Source organism: Lacerta agilis, chromosome 5 (genome assembly GCF_009819535.1).
Source record: "Lacerta agilis isolate rLacAgi1 chromosome 5, rLacAgi1.pri, whole genome shotgun sequence".
NCBI classification, from domain to species: domain Eukaryota; kingdom Metazoa; phylum Chordata; class Lepidosauria; order Squamata; family Lacertidae; genus Lacerta; species Lacerta agilis.
The window spans coordinates 90,925,725-90,940,184 of record NC_046316.1 but is presented as its reverse complement, the minus strand read 5'-3'; the positions used below and the strand labels follow the sequence as shown (position 1 = coordinate 90,940,184).

The 14,460-nt window shown below is 51.3% G+C and overlaps 1 protein-coding gene across 1 annotated transcript; it reads left to right on the top strand.

Moving 5' to 3' along the window:
- Positions 1-916: 916 nt before the first annotated feature.
- LOC117046396 (serine protease 56-like) lies at positions 917-14,279 on the top strand. Its single transcript, XM_033148197.1, has 9 exons — positions 917-1,016; positions 5,567-5,728; positions 6,678-6,878; positions 8,050-8,103; positions 9,543-9,732; positions 11,829-11,937; positions 12,042-12,201; positions 13,326-13,468; positions 14,259-14,279. Exons 1-9 carry the CDS (start codon positions 917-919, stop codon positions 14,277-14,279), a joined length of 1,140 nt encoding a protein of 379 aa, XP_033004088.1.
- Positions 14,280-14,460: the final 181 nt, after the last annotated feature.

The window sequence follows — 14,460 nt, the reverse complement described above, 5'->3', positions numbered from 1 at the left end:
GAGGAGGGTGAAACGGGTGAAAAGACTCTCCTGGAGCTCCTTTGAAGCTAAAGGCGGCACATTAGCGCAATAAATAAATAGAGGCACGTGCCCTAACACAGAACCACACAAGCGGCCTTCGCGCCTCAGCCCCGGGCCTTGCCTTTGAGGCGGCCGCCCATCTTCGCGTAACGGCGGCGGCGAAAGCGCGCGGAAAGCGCCACGGCCCGCTTAGGGAAGCCTGCGCGTGTATCTGTGCAGATATTCACGCTAGGCATTTGACACGTGTGTGTGTGTTCGTGTGAGGGAACAAGGCCTTGCCTCGTTTATCTCCCTGAGTCCCAGGCCTCGCATTTGCTGAGGGGAGGCCCGGCCTCTCCTCTCTCCCCTCAGCCGAGGCCACGGCGCTCGGCGGCCGAGGACAAAAGCGCGAGCATGATCAAGCGAGGCGGGCCGCCTCTGATCATTAAGCGGGGAGCCTTTTGATGGCCGCCGGCCCCCGCCCGGGCTCACAAAGGGCCTATTCAGCGCGGCCTCCTCCTCCTCCTCCTCGGCGGCGCGCAGCGGGGCTGAACCAGGGCCCGGCCGGGCTCCCCTAATGAAGCCGCCGCGCTGGCCCTCGTGCGCCTCCCCTTCTCACCGCCCCAATGGCAGGACCCTCGCCTGGCACCGCAGCAGGCCCTAATGAATGAATTCTCTCTCGTTTATTTATTTATTATCATTTATTCTTTCGGTGTGCTTCACCCCCCCCCGCAAAAAAACATGAGCGTAGTCTGTGCGGGTCCCCCCACTCCCGAGGGCACCGCATATAGGCGCGCAAGGGCGGCCTCGCCGGCAGCCGCTCCACTCGCCCCGAGGGGAAAGGGAGGCTCCTCTCTCTCCTCTCTTTTTCCTCTTCCCTCCTTCGGCCCTCGCACCTCACGCCACCCTGGAGGCGATGGGTCCCCTGGTGCTGCTGCTGCTGGTGGTGGTGGATCGGGCCCTGGCCGCCCCCCTGGGCAAGGAGCTCTGCCCGATGCCCCCCGGCGCCTTGCGAGGTAAGAGCAGCGTCCGCCTGGGAGTGGGACGACCTGGATTTAGTCATTATTTTTTTATTTCTATATATTGATATAGCACCATTTTCCCCATGTCAATATGTATATTTTAATGGCTCAATGAGCACCTGGTTTTTATTATACGCCCTGCTTTGGGGAGGCAGTGTGGTGCAGTGGTTAGCGCGGCAGAGGTTTCAGGAACACGTTTACTGAAGGGAAGGGCTGCAGCTCAAGGGCAGCAGCTTTGGCCGCCGTGGTCCCCAAATAGGTTTGGGGGTGTCCTCGCCCCCATCTAGAAACCCCGGAGAGCTGCTGCCGGTCAGTGGAAGCAACACTGGGCCAGGTGGGCCAGTGGTGTGATTCAGTGCAGGGCAGTTTGTTTCCCTTGTTCCTGTATATAGGCTACCATAGGGCTCAGGCAGAGCCCGTTTCCCAACTCCGGGCTCTTTTAACTGGTTGTTTCAGAGATTTGAACCTGGGATCTTCTGCATGCGGAGCAGCTGCTTCGCCGTTGAACTGGACACTCTTGTTACCCTACATCCCCTATGACTTCTCTGGGGTTTTGTAACAGAGGTAACGCAGGTAAAAAAATCAACAGGTGGTGTTCATTCTTGATACAGAGATGCAGCAAGCCCGGTAACTTCCTCTTCCAGGTTCTTTTAACCTGGGACCTTCTGCATGCCAAACAGGTGGATCTACCACTGAGCTGTGGCCGTATTTCATAGACTGCTATAGAGCGCTTCACGTTGGCTGTTTCCATAATCTGGATGACAACCTAGTAACGCAGATCAGCAGTACAGTATTTCTCTCCCACCTCCACCCCGTGTTAGCAAATGGGGAGAGGAAGGCTGGGCTTGAGTGCATAATCGCTTGCCCAAGGCTGCCTTAGGGAGTCCGTGGCTGACTGAGGGGAGATTTGAACCTGGGACTCCCTGCCTCAACACTGGGTCTTTAAGCCACTAGCTCTCTGGCTTGATACTAGGCTAGTAAAAGAAGGGAGCGGAAGGAGAACGGACACTTCTGGCATACTGTAGTCTTCTTTGCATGCAGATGGTCCCGGGTTCAGTGCCAGCATTTTCAGGTAACCTGGAAAAGAGGAGACGCAAGTGGAGATATGACAGCAATATTCAAATACAGTGGTACCTCAGGTTACATACGCTTCAGGTTACAGACTCCGCTAACCCAGAAATAACGCTTCAGGTTAAGGACTTGGCTTCAGGATAAGAACAGAAATTGTGCTCTGGTGACGCAGCAGCAGCGGGAGGTCCCATTAGCTAAAGTGGTGCTTTAGGTTAAGAACAGTTTCAGGTTAAGAACGGACCTCCAGGACCAGAACGAATTAAGTTCTTAACCCGAGGTACAACTGTAACTTAAGGGGTGTCACATGGAGGATGGAGCAAGCTTTTTTCTCCTGCTCCACAAAGTAGGACTCAAACCAATGGCTTCAAGTTGCAAGAAAGGAGATTCTGACTAAACATCAAGAAATAACTTTCTGACAGTAAGTGCTGTTTACATTGGGACAGAGTCTCTCAGAAAGTGGTGGATTCTCCTTCCTTGGAGGTTTTTAAGCAGAGGTTGGATGGCCAGCTGTCAGGGATGCTTTGGCTGAGATTCCTGCGTTGCAGGCGGTTGGACTAGATGACTCTTGGGGTCCCTTCCAACTTTACCATTCTGGGGAATGCCCTTGCCTGAAATCCTGGAGAGTTGCAGCCAGTCAGTGGGGACAATGTTGTGCTAGGTGAACCATTGGTTTGACTCCGAATGAGGCAACTTCATGTGGTCCTATCCTGTCTGCACTCATGGCCCTTTGGAGAAAGATCAGCAGCAGGGCATTGCTCAATCCCTGGCATCTCCATTTGAGCTGGGAGAGAGGCGTCTGCCTGAAACAGCTGCTGCCAGTCAGTGCAGAGCTGGGCTAATGTCCTGACTTTATATGGCAGCTCCGTCTTCCTCTCTCTCCGTGTTTTCAGTCCTCTTCTATGCATGGTAGATCCATGTGCCTACACACTTCTAGAGCATGGGAAGCTGCCTTCTCCTGAGTCAGACCAATGGCCTATTTAGCTCAGTATTTCCTGCACTGACTGGCAGCGGCTCTCCCTGGTTTCATACAGGACGTTTCCCCCCAGCTGCTACAGATTGAACCTGGGACCTTCTGCATGGAGGGCAGGTGCTCAGACCTCCCACCACCCGAACTATGGCCCAGCCACCTAGTGCCTTTAGGTCTAGGTTGACTTTCTGCGTCTTCACCTGTTCCATGTATGTATGCAAGCATGCACCCCACTCTCGGTCCTGCGATCGTCACTGCAAAGTGAATGCAGACACAATCTGGCAGAGGGCGCTGGGATTATTTGATACCAGATGCCCTCAGCCAAACACTTCTGGGAAATCCTTCGTCTTTGTAACAGAGATCAAGCCAACTTGGGGGCGGGGGGAATAAGAAAAATTGAACGCAGCCAGGCCAAACAGGGAAGTTGGCTGGAGCCATTGGCATGCCCATCCAACAACTGACTGCTCTAACTGCCACTTTCCCAACGCCTGCTGTCGTTTTCGCTCCAAGATATTGCCAGGGCCAGTTTGCTCTGTTTTTTTTAAACTGTTGACAATTCTTACTCATATGCAACATCCATATATACTTTTGCCAGTGCCACATAGATGTTTGTTTTGCACTTGTAAGGAATCGGTCCTTCACAGTGGAACTCCCTGCCCATTGATATTAGGCAGGCACCTTCACGGTAGCGTTTTTTTGTTGTTCAGTCGTTCAGTCGTGTCCGACTCTTCGTGACCCCATGGACCAGAGCACGCCAGGCACGCCTATCCTTCACTGCCTCCCGCAGTTTGGCCAAACTCATGTTAGTAGCTTCGAGAACACTGTCCAACCATCTCATCCTCTGCCGTCCCCTTCTCCTTGTGCCCTCCATCTTTCCCAACATCAGGGTCTTTTCCAGGGAGTCTTCTCTTCTCATGAGGTGGCCAAAGTACTGGAGCCTCAACTTCAGGATCTGTCCTTCTAGTGAGCACTCAGGGCTGATTTCTTTGAGAATGGATAGGTTTGATCTTCTTGCAGTCCATGGGACTCTCAAGAGTCTCCTCCAGCACCATAATTCAAAAGCATCAATTCTTTGGCGATCAGCGTTTTTAGTGCCTGCTAAAGACTTTTGGTGTTTAGGGAAGCCTACCCAGACACATAATTTCATTTGGTTATGCATATATATATATATATATGTATGTATATTTCTAATTCGGCTGATTTTGCTAAAGTTTTGATATATTCTAAATAACTTATTTTGAACACCCAGTATTTTTTTTAACAAAACATATTTTATGTAAACCGCTTAGGGATGATTAAGCGGTATATAAATCCCGTTAAATAATTAAAATATTTACAGTTTAGCACATAGTTAAACTATGGAACTCACTCCCACAAGAGGCAGTGATGGCCACCAACATATATGGCTTCAGAAGAGGATTAGACAAATTCATAGAGCCATGATGACGGCTGTGATCTGCTTCCACCATCGGAGGCAGCAGTGCTTCTGAATCCCAGTTGCTGGAAACCTCAGGAGAGGAGAGTTGCTCTTGGAGCTTGAATCCTGCTTGAGAGATTCCCACAGGCATCTGGCTGGCCACTGTGAGAACAGGAGGCTGGACTAGATGGGCCATAGGTTTTATCTTACGTTCTCAACGATAACAGCCAGAGTGTTTTTAATTGTGACAAAAGGACTACACACATGAGCCTGTGTAGAGTGAGGAGTGGGGTTGTGCCTGATTTGCTCCCCTGCTTTCCAGCTTCTGAAATAGCTTGCATGTGCACAGGTTAGTAAAACAGAGACCTCAATTGCACAAATAGAGACTACTGTGTGGACTATTGTGCAGAAAGTGTGGAGGCAGAGACAGCAGGCCCAAACCCCTTTCTCTTTACTTGTGCCGGTTCATAACACCCGCGTGTTCTTTTTGTTTGGACCCTCCACGATCTGGAAAGACTCTGAGTACTTTTTTGAATTCCAATCTTACCAGCTCCACAAAGTAGGGATGCCAGTTTCCCCACCGACTGTGGCCGTGCCTTTAAGCTGCAGCTTGATGTTCACAGGTGGTAAAAGTGTGGGTCTCCTCCACGCCCCACCAAGTGCCCGCTACTCATCCCTGCCACTCACCCCCGCTAATCAGGCTGCTTGTAAAGACACAGCTGCAAACGCTGGCAGAGAAGTTGGCAACCCTGCCACAAAAAAGGTTGTGTTCCCTAAACAAGAGCCTGTCGGTTCCTGTGAGTGAGAGGGTGCATTTGCAGTGGATGGTGAGCAGGCTGGATTAGGGGAGCTTCATCCTTCCTGCACTTACTCCTTCTCTTCTATAAATGCACCCCCGGAGGATGTTTTTTCCTTTGTGGCGGGCTGCCTCCCAGTCCCTGAAATGGCTTTGGTGGGCATTTGCAGGGGAGAAGGGGCTGGCAGGGGAAGGAGTAAGCATACGCTTCCACTGCTGATTCCTCCCCTCGCCAAAAAACGCCCCCTTTCCCCTGCTTAACATTCGCCTCTCTATGTCTTGCTCCTTTGCAGCTCTATCCAGCCGTGGGACGCTGGTGCTGGAAGCCGCCATGAAGAGTGCCCTGCTGTCCCTGGAAGGGGCGCTGTTGGAGCATGCACGACGCCTGCAGGAATGTGAGGAGTGCGTGCTCTGCCTCTTTGGGAACTGTGGCAATTGGACCAAGCAATGTGTCTGTAAGTGTTTCCCCTGTTCCAGCCTCTTGGGGGGCATTGCTGGCTCTCCCCGGGACTTTTACCAGAACCCCAACATCTATGAACCACAGAGCCGGGTGCAAAAGAATTATAGGCAGAATAGAAGGAGGAAAACCAGGGTGCCTCTGAGCATGCAGTGAGCTCACAGCCCTGTTGCACAAAAGTCCGTGCCTGCCTTGGCCAGCTTCCTTAATTTCAGCCGCCTAACTCGGCCGCTGGGCTAGGCAGGCCTTGGCCCCATCTACTGAAAATCAGCCTGAGATCTCTCAGTGCATCCTGACCCTTCATCCAGAGAGCCTTTTTGTTTCCAACAGCTGTGCAGGGGCATGAGTACCAGAAAGGGGAGGAAGCAATGGAGGGATAGGGAAACTCAGGCCTCGGGGGCCAATGTGACTCTCCAGGACTCTGTATCTGGCCCTCGGAATGCTCCCTAAGCCATGCCCTCTCCTTAGGCTGCCCAGAGTGAGAATGTGGCCCTCATGTGGAAAAAGGTTCCCTGCTCCTGAAAAGCAAGTGTTGCATAGTGGTTAAAGCATTGGAATATGACCTGGGAGACTAGGGTTCAAATTCCCACACTGGGTGACCTTGGAGTCAGTCACCATCTCCCAGCCTAAACTACCTCACAGGGTTGTTGTGAGGGTGAAATGGGGAGGAGGAGGAGGACCATTTACACGCCACTTTGATACCCTTGGAAGAAAAAGGTGGCACATGAATGCAGTAAATGAACAAACAAACAAACAAATAGAGAAGCGACAGATATTTCAAATGAAAGCCCCCAAGCCACCTTTTGATCATTGGTTGATGCTGTTTGACATCCAGTAAGATGCATGTGTTGGGGAGGAGTGGGAGAGGAGATGTTGGTTTGCTCAGAACATCCAAAGGGCCTTGGGGTGACCTGGGAGTGGGCTTCTAGGTCTTCCTCTCTCCACAGCCTCGGAATTGCCCCTGGGCTCCCTGCCCAGCTGTGAAGCCGTCCTGCAAGCCCAGGCCATCCCTGAGCAGCCTGCCCAGAACTGGGCCCTCAGCAAAGCGTGTGCTCCATACCGACGCCTCTGCTCAGGCCAGGAAATGTCCCCTGACAGCTGTATACGCCTCATGGTCAGCCATTGCCAGCTCCGCCTGCAGGAATGCCGTGAGTGACATGCTGGTGGGAGGCCAAGGCAGGGGGGGGGGAGGCTCCTTGTGCTTCTCTGGCCTTGCTCTGCACCTAGCGCTGTGTGATGGAGGCTGCACTGTGGCTGGTAATGGTGGATGGGCAATAATAAGTCAGGGACTACCGCCCAGTGCAGCCTCTCCCACTCTCCTGCCCTCCCAGTGCTTTGGACCCCAGCCCCAGCCAGCAATGGATGCCCTTCAGAGGTTTTGGACTACAACTCCCATCTGTGTCAGCTGGGACCGATGGGAATTGTAGTCCCAAGCATTTGGGGGCACCGGGTTGGGGGAAGGTTGGCATTGTGCTCTGCACACCCTGTTGCACCCTTTAGAGCCCTGGTGGAAGAGAAGCCCGGCTTAGGGTTTCCCAGTCGGGTTTCCTAATCATCATTTGAGTCTCTGGCTTCCAAGAGAACCAGTCCCCTACTTGAAGGGCTGCAGGAGAACAGGCCTCTGTTTGAAGGCCTGAGTTTGCTTTAAAGGAGACCTATAGGGGCCTTGACATCCACAGTGAGCACCTCGGCAGCAGACTAAGCAGCCACAAGTGGGTCTCTTGGTCCCACTGCAACAAGATCAGGTGCATTTCTATCCAAGTTGCGGGAATTGTTTTGAAACTTTCATCCGTACGTGTAATTGGCGCATGTGATTCGTATGCCAATCTGTGTCCTCTTTTGCGGTGATGTGTCATTTGCCCCCTCCCTGCGCAGCCATCCCTGAGCCAAGATGCTTGCTATGGATCGATGGCCACCAAACCAGATGACATCAAAAGAGGATTAGGCCAATTCATGGAGGAGAGGGTTATGGATGGCTACTGCCATAATGACTATGCTCTCCCTCTGCAGTCGGAGGAAGCAATGCTTCTGAGCACCACGGGAGGGGAAGGTGCTCTCGTGCTTGAATCCTGCTTCTGGGTATCCCGTAACAGGCATCTGGTTGGCCACTGTGAGAACAGGATGCTGGACTGGATGGGCCCGTTCTAGCAAGCTCTTCTTTTGTTCTTATGTAGACACCTGAAGGCAGCCCTGTGTCAGGAAGTTTTTAATGTCTGATGTTTCACTGTATTTTTATATTACGTTGGAAGACGCCCAACATAACAGAATAGATGGTTACGATGGCCCGTCCAATCCCCTCTCCCTTGTCCCCACTTGCAGGGCTGGAAAGCGACATGGACTATTTGAACACAGTGGCAGACCAGTCAGATCCAGGTGAGGATGCCACCACTGGTGCAGTCACAGAAAACACCGCCTTCCCAGAAGTGGGATGGAGCAGTGCTCCAAAGTCACCCCTGGAGGCTCTGGCCAAGCTAATCCTCCTTCACCTGCATCACTTTTTCTCAATTCCCTTTGACAGCCTCAGCGCCACAGGGCTCCGGGGGCCCCATGCGCCAGCATCTGTTTTCCAGTGCTTCCTGCAAGGGGAAAGGTCAGCGTTGGGCGCTGACAGGGCCACTGGGCCGAGCACTGCTCTCCGGGGACAAAACACTCGCCTTGTTAATTGGGATGAAGCTTGACAGCTACATGAGCGCACAGACCACTGCCTCCCCCTCCCAAAGCAGCCACTGCTGTGCTCTGTGCTATTGCTGCCCACAAGCTTTTGGGGGAAAAGGAGAGGTTTCCACTGTCCGGGGCCTGGCAGTCAGGGGTGGGATCCAACCCAGTAATACTTTTAAGGTTGTGGATTTTGGGAGGGGGATTTCATCCACTTCGCATTCAAAGGTGAACGCATCAAATCCACACTTTCTTAAACAGTACGTGAACTGATACGCAGTCCTCCTTCAAAATTCGCCCTTCTTCAGATTTGGCAGTCCGATATTTCATTTTTTAAAAATATTTTTTATTCATTCTCCACAAATAAAAAAAAACATTACAATATACCGGTATTGACAATGTTGATATATCACATTACAACACAAAAAATAAAATAAAAATTTATGATCATATAAAAACCCTCACTTGTTTACTTGACTTCCTCAAATCCCTCTGCTGAATTTCATTATAATACATCTTTAGCAGTTTTCCAAAGGCAGTCCGATATTTCCAAGCAGGCAATGTGTGCAATAATGCACACGCTAGGGTAAAGTGTGCATAAAAATGCATATGTTTCTGTATGTAGCATACAGAAATACATTATACTATGGGAAAGCAAAGCAGAGAACTGCAGTTGGTATGCATTGCACAATGCGAATGGAGTTGCACAATTTTGTAGCATGCTGTGTTCCCCAGTTTATTCATCATTTTCTCGATGCATAAAATCTTACCTGCAGTGCAATGGCTTCTAAGATTTTCATCAGACACACATTTCCAGGTCCCACAATATCTATTAGTTTTTTAATAATAATAATAATAATAATAATAATAATAATAATAATAATAATAATAATAATAATAATAATAATAATTTGAAAGTAGAGATGACTAGGTAGCCGAATTGGTGCCCAGTTACCCATTCTGTACTTCTGTGAAAGCTTAGAACCTGACTTACTATTCCCATTTCAGAGTTGGGGCTGTGGAGAGACAGCAGTTTGCACCCAAATGAGTTCATCATGGTCATGAATCTTCCAGGCCCAGCTATTGGACTATGATCATGAGTCCTGACAGCTGCCCCACAATGTCCCCTAACTTCTCCTTTTTGTTTCAATTGCCAGGGCTGTGCGGGCACCGCGGGGTGCCAGCTCCCAATGCGACGATGGCAAAGGCAAAGATCGTGGGAGGCAGCAAAGCCTGGCCTGGCGCATGGCCTTGGCTGGTGTCTGTTCGGCTCAACGGAGAGCTGATGTGCGGTGGGGTGCTAGTGGGGGATACTTGGGTCCTCACAGCAGCCCACTGCTTCACAGGGTAAGGCTGCATTCTGGGAAAAGTCTGTGTCTTGCATTCACACATGCATGTCTTCATTTCAAAAATGTACTGCTACTCAGTGAAATGCATGAAACTGCGCAATTTTTTTTAAAAAAGACTGCTGTTTCATTGGAACCAGTGTGAGGAATCTCAGGTCCTGTGGCCAGATGTGCCCCACCAGGCCTCTATTTCTGACCCTCAGGGCTCTCCCAGTGCCACACCCTCACCAGCCAGACTTCATGGCATCATTTACAGTGGTACCGGTACCTCTGGTTACGAACGGGATCCGTTCCAGAGCCCCGTTCGTAACCTGAAAGGCCTGCATCCTGAAGCGCCGCGTCTGCGCATGCTTGCTGTGCGATTCAGCGCTTTCTGCGCATGTGTGTGACGTCATTTTGCATGTCTGTAGTGCATTGGCCTGGCAGGTAATGCCTCTTGATTGCTTGAATGGAGATAAGAGAGGAGTGTGTGAGCATGTGTAGAAACTAGCCTCTCTCAAGAAACAATGGCGCGTGCCTCCAGGGGTGGAGTTAAACTGCTGCATTAGCAGCACCAAAGTGTGTGCAAGCCTGGGCAGTGTGTAGGAAGGTCTTGGGCTGCCCAGATGACAAGACCCCCCCCCCCAGCCTTGCTGATAAGATCCAAAGGAAAGCAGAGCAATACTTTTGGCTCCAGATTCGCTGCAGGAGTTGCTGGAAGGAAGCTTACAAGGCACCACCCAACAGTCTTATGGTCTCCACTCCAGATTTGTGTAGGGTTTACTCCTCAGCCTTTTCTTCTCACAAAGATAACCCACACGGCAGTGGAGGTTTAGGATCAAAAGAAAAAAATTGCATGAGTTGTTCCACCCACATTTGTCTCCGCCCACCATGGCTCCTGTAAGGTTGTCCGGAAGGGAATGTGGTCCTCTGTCCGGAAAGGGTTACCCACCCCTGACTTAAACCAAGGATGGTGAGCCTGTGGCCCTTCAGATGCTGTTGGATTCCAGTCATTCCTTGCCAATCGTGCCACTGGAAGCTGTAGTCCAGCCCTGTCTGGCCTCTGAATACCAGTTGCTATGTATCACATGTGGGAAGAGGGCTGTCCTACTGAGAACCTGCTTGCAAGCCTCCAATAGTCATCTGATTGGCCACCATGAGAACAGGATGCTGGGCTAGACAGGACATTGACCTCATCCAGCAAGGTTCTTTTAATGTTCTTATTGAGCAAAGTCCAGCTTCCTCCAGTCTTTGCTGCCCCCTGGCGTCGGGAAAACCAGTTGGCCCCAGTTAAAGTGAAAATTGGATCTGGCCAACATCCATTGGGGCACACTTAGTGGGCATGGAAGGCTTGCTGTTTGCTTTTGCGTGGTGGAGCAGCAACCAAATACCAGGGTAGAAGGGAGGGCATGGCTGGCATCCTGAACAGAAGCACTCTACACTGTGTTGTTGTTATATTGTTTCCCCTTATGATCGTAATTTGAAGCTACAAGAGCCTTGACTGCTCTGTAGAAGCCAAAGAGTAAGCGAGCTAACAGGTCAAGGTGGCTTATCTTGGTGCTGTGACCAAAAGGGCTCTGCTACCCCTGGCAACCTGCCACCCAGAAGGTGGGGAGACTTGGGGAAGATCCTCCAAGGACCAGATCACACAAGGAAATTTGAATAGGAGAATGTGGTCCAAAGTCCCTCCCAGCTCCATAATGCCTTGACCAGGTATCCCCTGCCCAAGGTGTTCAAGCCAGCTGCCAAATCCAACAGCTGATTGGCATCTGTTAGCTGGTGCAAATAATTGCAGAAGCAATGCTTTGTTTTCCCCTATGAGCACTGAGTCAATCACATGGCTTGGGTGGGTTTAAAAAAGAATTGGACAAATTCATGGAGGATAAGGCTGTCGGTGACTTCCAGACCTGATGGCTACATTTTCCCTCCACAGTCGGAGACAGTAAAGGTTCTGAACATGAGTTTCTGGGAGCTGCAGGTGGGGAGAGGGCTCATGCGCTTGAATCCTGCTTGTGGGCTTCTCATAGGCATCTGTTTGACCACTGGGAGAACAGGATGCCGGACTGGGCAGGCTACTGGCCTGTGTTCTTACGTACCCTCCTGTCTTTCCACCTGCAGAAGCAGAAACGAACTGGCCTGGTCAGTGGTCCTGGGCGATTATGACCTGACAAAGCTGGATGAAGGGGAGCGGGTTGTTCCGGTCAGCCGCATCCTTTCCCACCCCAAGGTGAGCTGGGGTCGCTATCCCCTGCTCCACCCACCCACAACAACCCCATTCTTAGGGCCTTTCTCTGTTCCTCCACTCTCAACTTCTCCTTTGTCTGCCCGCAGTTCAACCCCAAGACCTTCCACAACGATGTGGCTCTGTTGGAACTCAGCAGCCCCGTGACCCTGTCGGCCTGGGTGACTCCAGTGTGCCTTCCTGAGCGACCCATGGAACTGGGCACAGGGATGCCCTGCTATATCATTGGCTGGGGATCGCTCTATGAAGGTAGTGTGAGGAAGGGCAACCCAGGAGCATGTGGGGAGTGGGGGAGAAATTTGGTTTAGTTCACACCTCACAATTATTAATATTATTTTATTATTCCTACCCCACCCTTCTGGCTGGGTTTCCCCAGCCACTCTGGGTGGCTTACAGCATATATCAAAACATAATCAAACGTCAAACATTAAAAACTTCCCAATACAGGGCTGCCTTCAGATGTCTTCTAAAAGTCAGATAGATGTTTATTTCCTTGACATCTTATGGGAGGGTTCCACAGGGAACGCGCCACTACCGAGAAGGCCCTCTGCCTGGTTCCCTGTAACTCCGCTTCTCGCAGTGAGGGAACCAGCAGAAGGCCCTCGGAGGAGGACCTCTGTGTCCGGGCTGAGCAATGGGGGTGGAGATACTCCTTCAGGTATACTGGGCTGAGGCCATTTAGGGCTTTAAAGGTCAGCACTTTGAATTGTGCTCGGAAACGCACTGGGAGCCAATGAAGATCCTTTAGGACTGGTGTTATATGGTCCCAGCGGCCCATATAAGTGACACAACAAACTGGCTGAATTTGCCCTATCCAAAGCAATAGGCCAACCAAAACACAGCCATCCTTTGAAATTTGCATTTCTCTGAATTTTGCATGCTGTTTTCTAGCCAAGCAGCATATTACTAGGCTAGAGTGTGCCTGTGAATGCATATATTGTTGAAAACATAGTGCAGAAATGTGTTATACTTGAGAAACTCGTGTTGCAAAAATGTGTATATCGGGAAATTTGCGCACAAAAATATGTATTTGGGATTTCTCAGTTGGTTAGAGCCCGAGACTCTTAATCTCAAGGTCATGGCCTCAAGCCCCATGTTGGGCAAGAGATTCCTGCATTGATGACCCTCTTGGTCCCTTCCAGCTCTACAATTCTATAAATTAGAACTAAAATGCTAAGGAATTTTCATGAGGACTCCACCAAACCTGGAGCTGGACCCAAGAAAAAAAGCAACACCTGGGGCTACTGGCAGGGTTGGCACATCCAGCTGCCACATAGGGAGGGTTTCCACCGCCATGCCAAGGTGGTCAATTTTGTGGGGAGGTTGTGTTGGGAATTGGGACCACTCCATACTGTCATATGCTTGCCCCGTAGATGGTCCAGGAGCTGATGTAGTCATGGAAGCCCAGGTTCCCATCCTAGCCCAAGACATCTGCCGTGGGGCGCTGGGGCGCCAGCTCTTCACCAGCGCCATGTTCTGCGCTGGGTTCCTCTCTGGGGGTGTCGACTCTTGTCAGGTAAGGGGGCTCCTGGAGGAGGGGGCGGTGAGGGACATTGGAGCAGTGCCAGGGGGTAGCCTTCTGTCATTTCCAGCACATTACTGGCACAGAATTTGGCATCAGGGCTTGGCAGGGATGGGCATCTGCTGAGAGCCCACCATTCCACTAATGGTCATGTGACAAGGACCTCCATAGTCCTGCTTCTCTTTACAGTTGCATCCTGCTTGTTCACCCGCCTCTCACTCAGGCCCAGAGCAGGAAAGCAAAGAAATAGCAGTGGTGAGGAGAGAGTGATGGGGAGGAGCTGCCACTGACTCCATGCTGAGCTGACTGGCTCTGTCTGGCAGCAGTGCTGAGGCAGAAGAGGAGCAGCTGGCAACAGTGGCAGGAAGCGGTCAGAGTCATGGAGGGGAGAGAAAATGCCATATCCTACAGTGGCCAGCTGGACTGGCAGGTGTGGTGCCATGATGTCCACATAACTAGCATAAGAAGACCCCGCTGGGTCATGTAGTCCCGCCTCCTTCTCACAGTGGCCAATCTGATTTCTCCAGGAAGCCCACAGACAAGAGCCCTCCCTATTTCCCATAAGAACATCCAAAGAGCCTTCCTGTTGGAATTAGTCCAAGATCTTGTTCTCAGAGTGGCCAACCAGATGCCAGTAAAAGCCGGCAAGCAGGATTCAAGCACAAAAATGACCTCCCCTCCTGCAGTTCCCAGCAGCTGGAATTGAGAAGCATTCCTGCCTCCAAAACCACAGGAGGGGAGAGTTACTCTTGTGCTCGAATCCCGCTTGTGTGTTTCTCCACAGGCATCTGTTTGGCCACTGTGAGAACAGGATGCTGCTGAGGTGTGTGGTCGTCACAGCACCAGACCTGCCAGTCCAGCTGGCCACTAGGCTACAGAGTTCTGTGCTGAATGGCCCTTTGGTCTTTTCCAGGAAGGGCAGGGGGGCAGGATTCCTTGACTTGCACTTTCCCTTTTTTGGACCCACAGCTGTTTCTCCTTCCAGG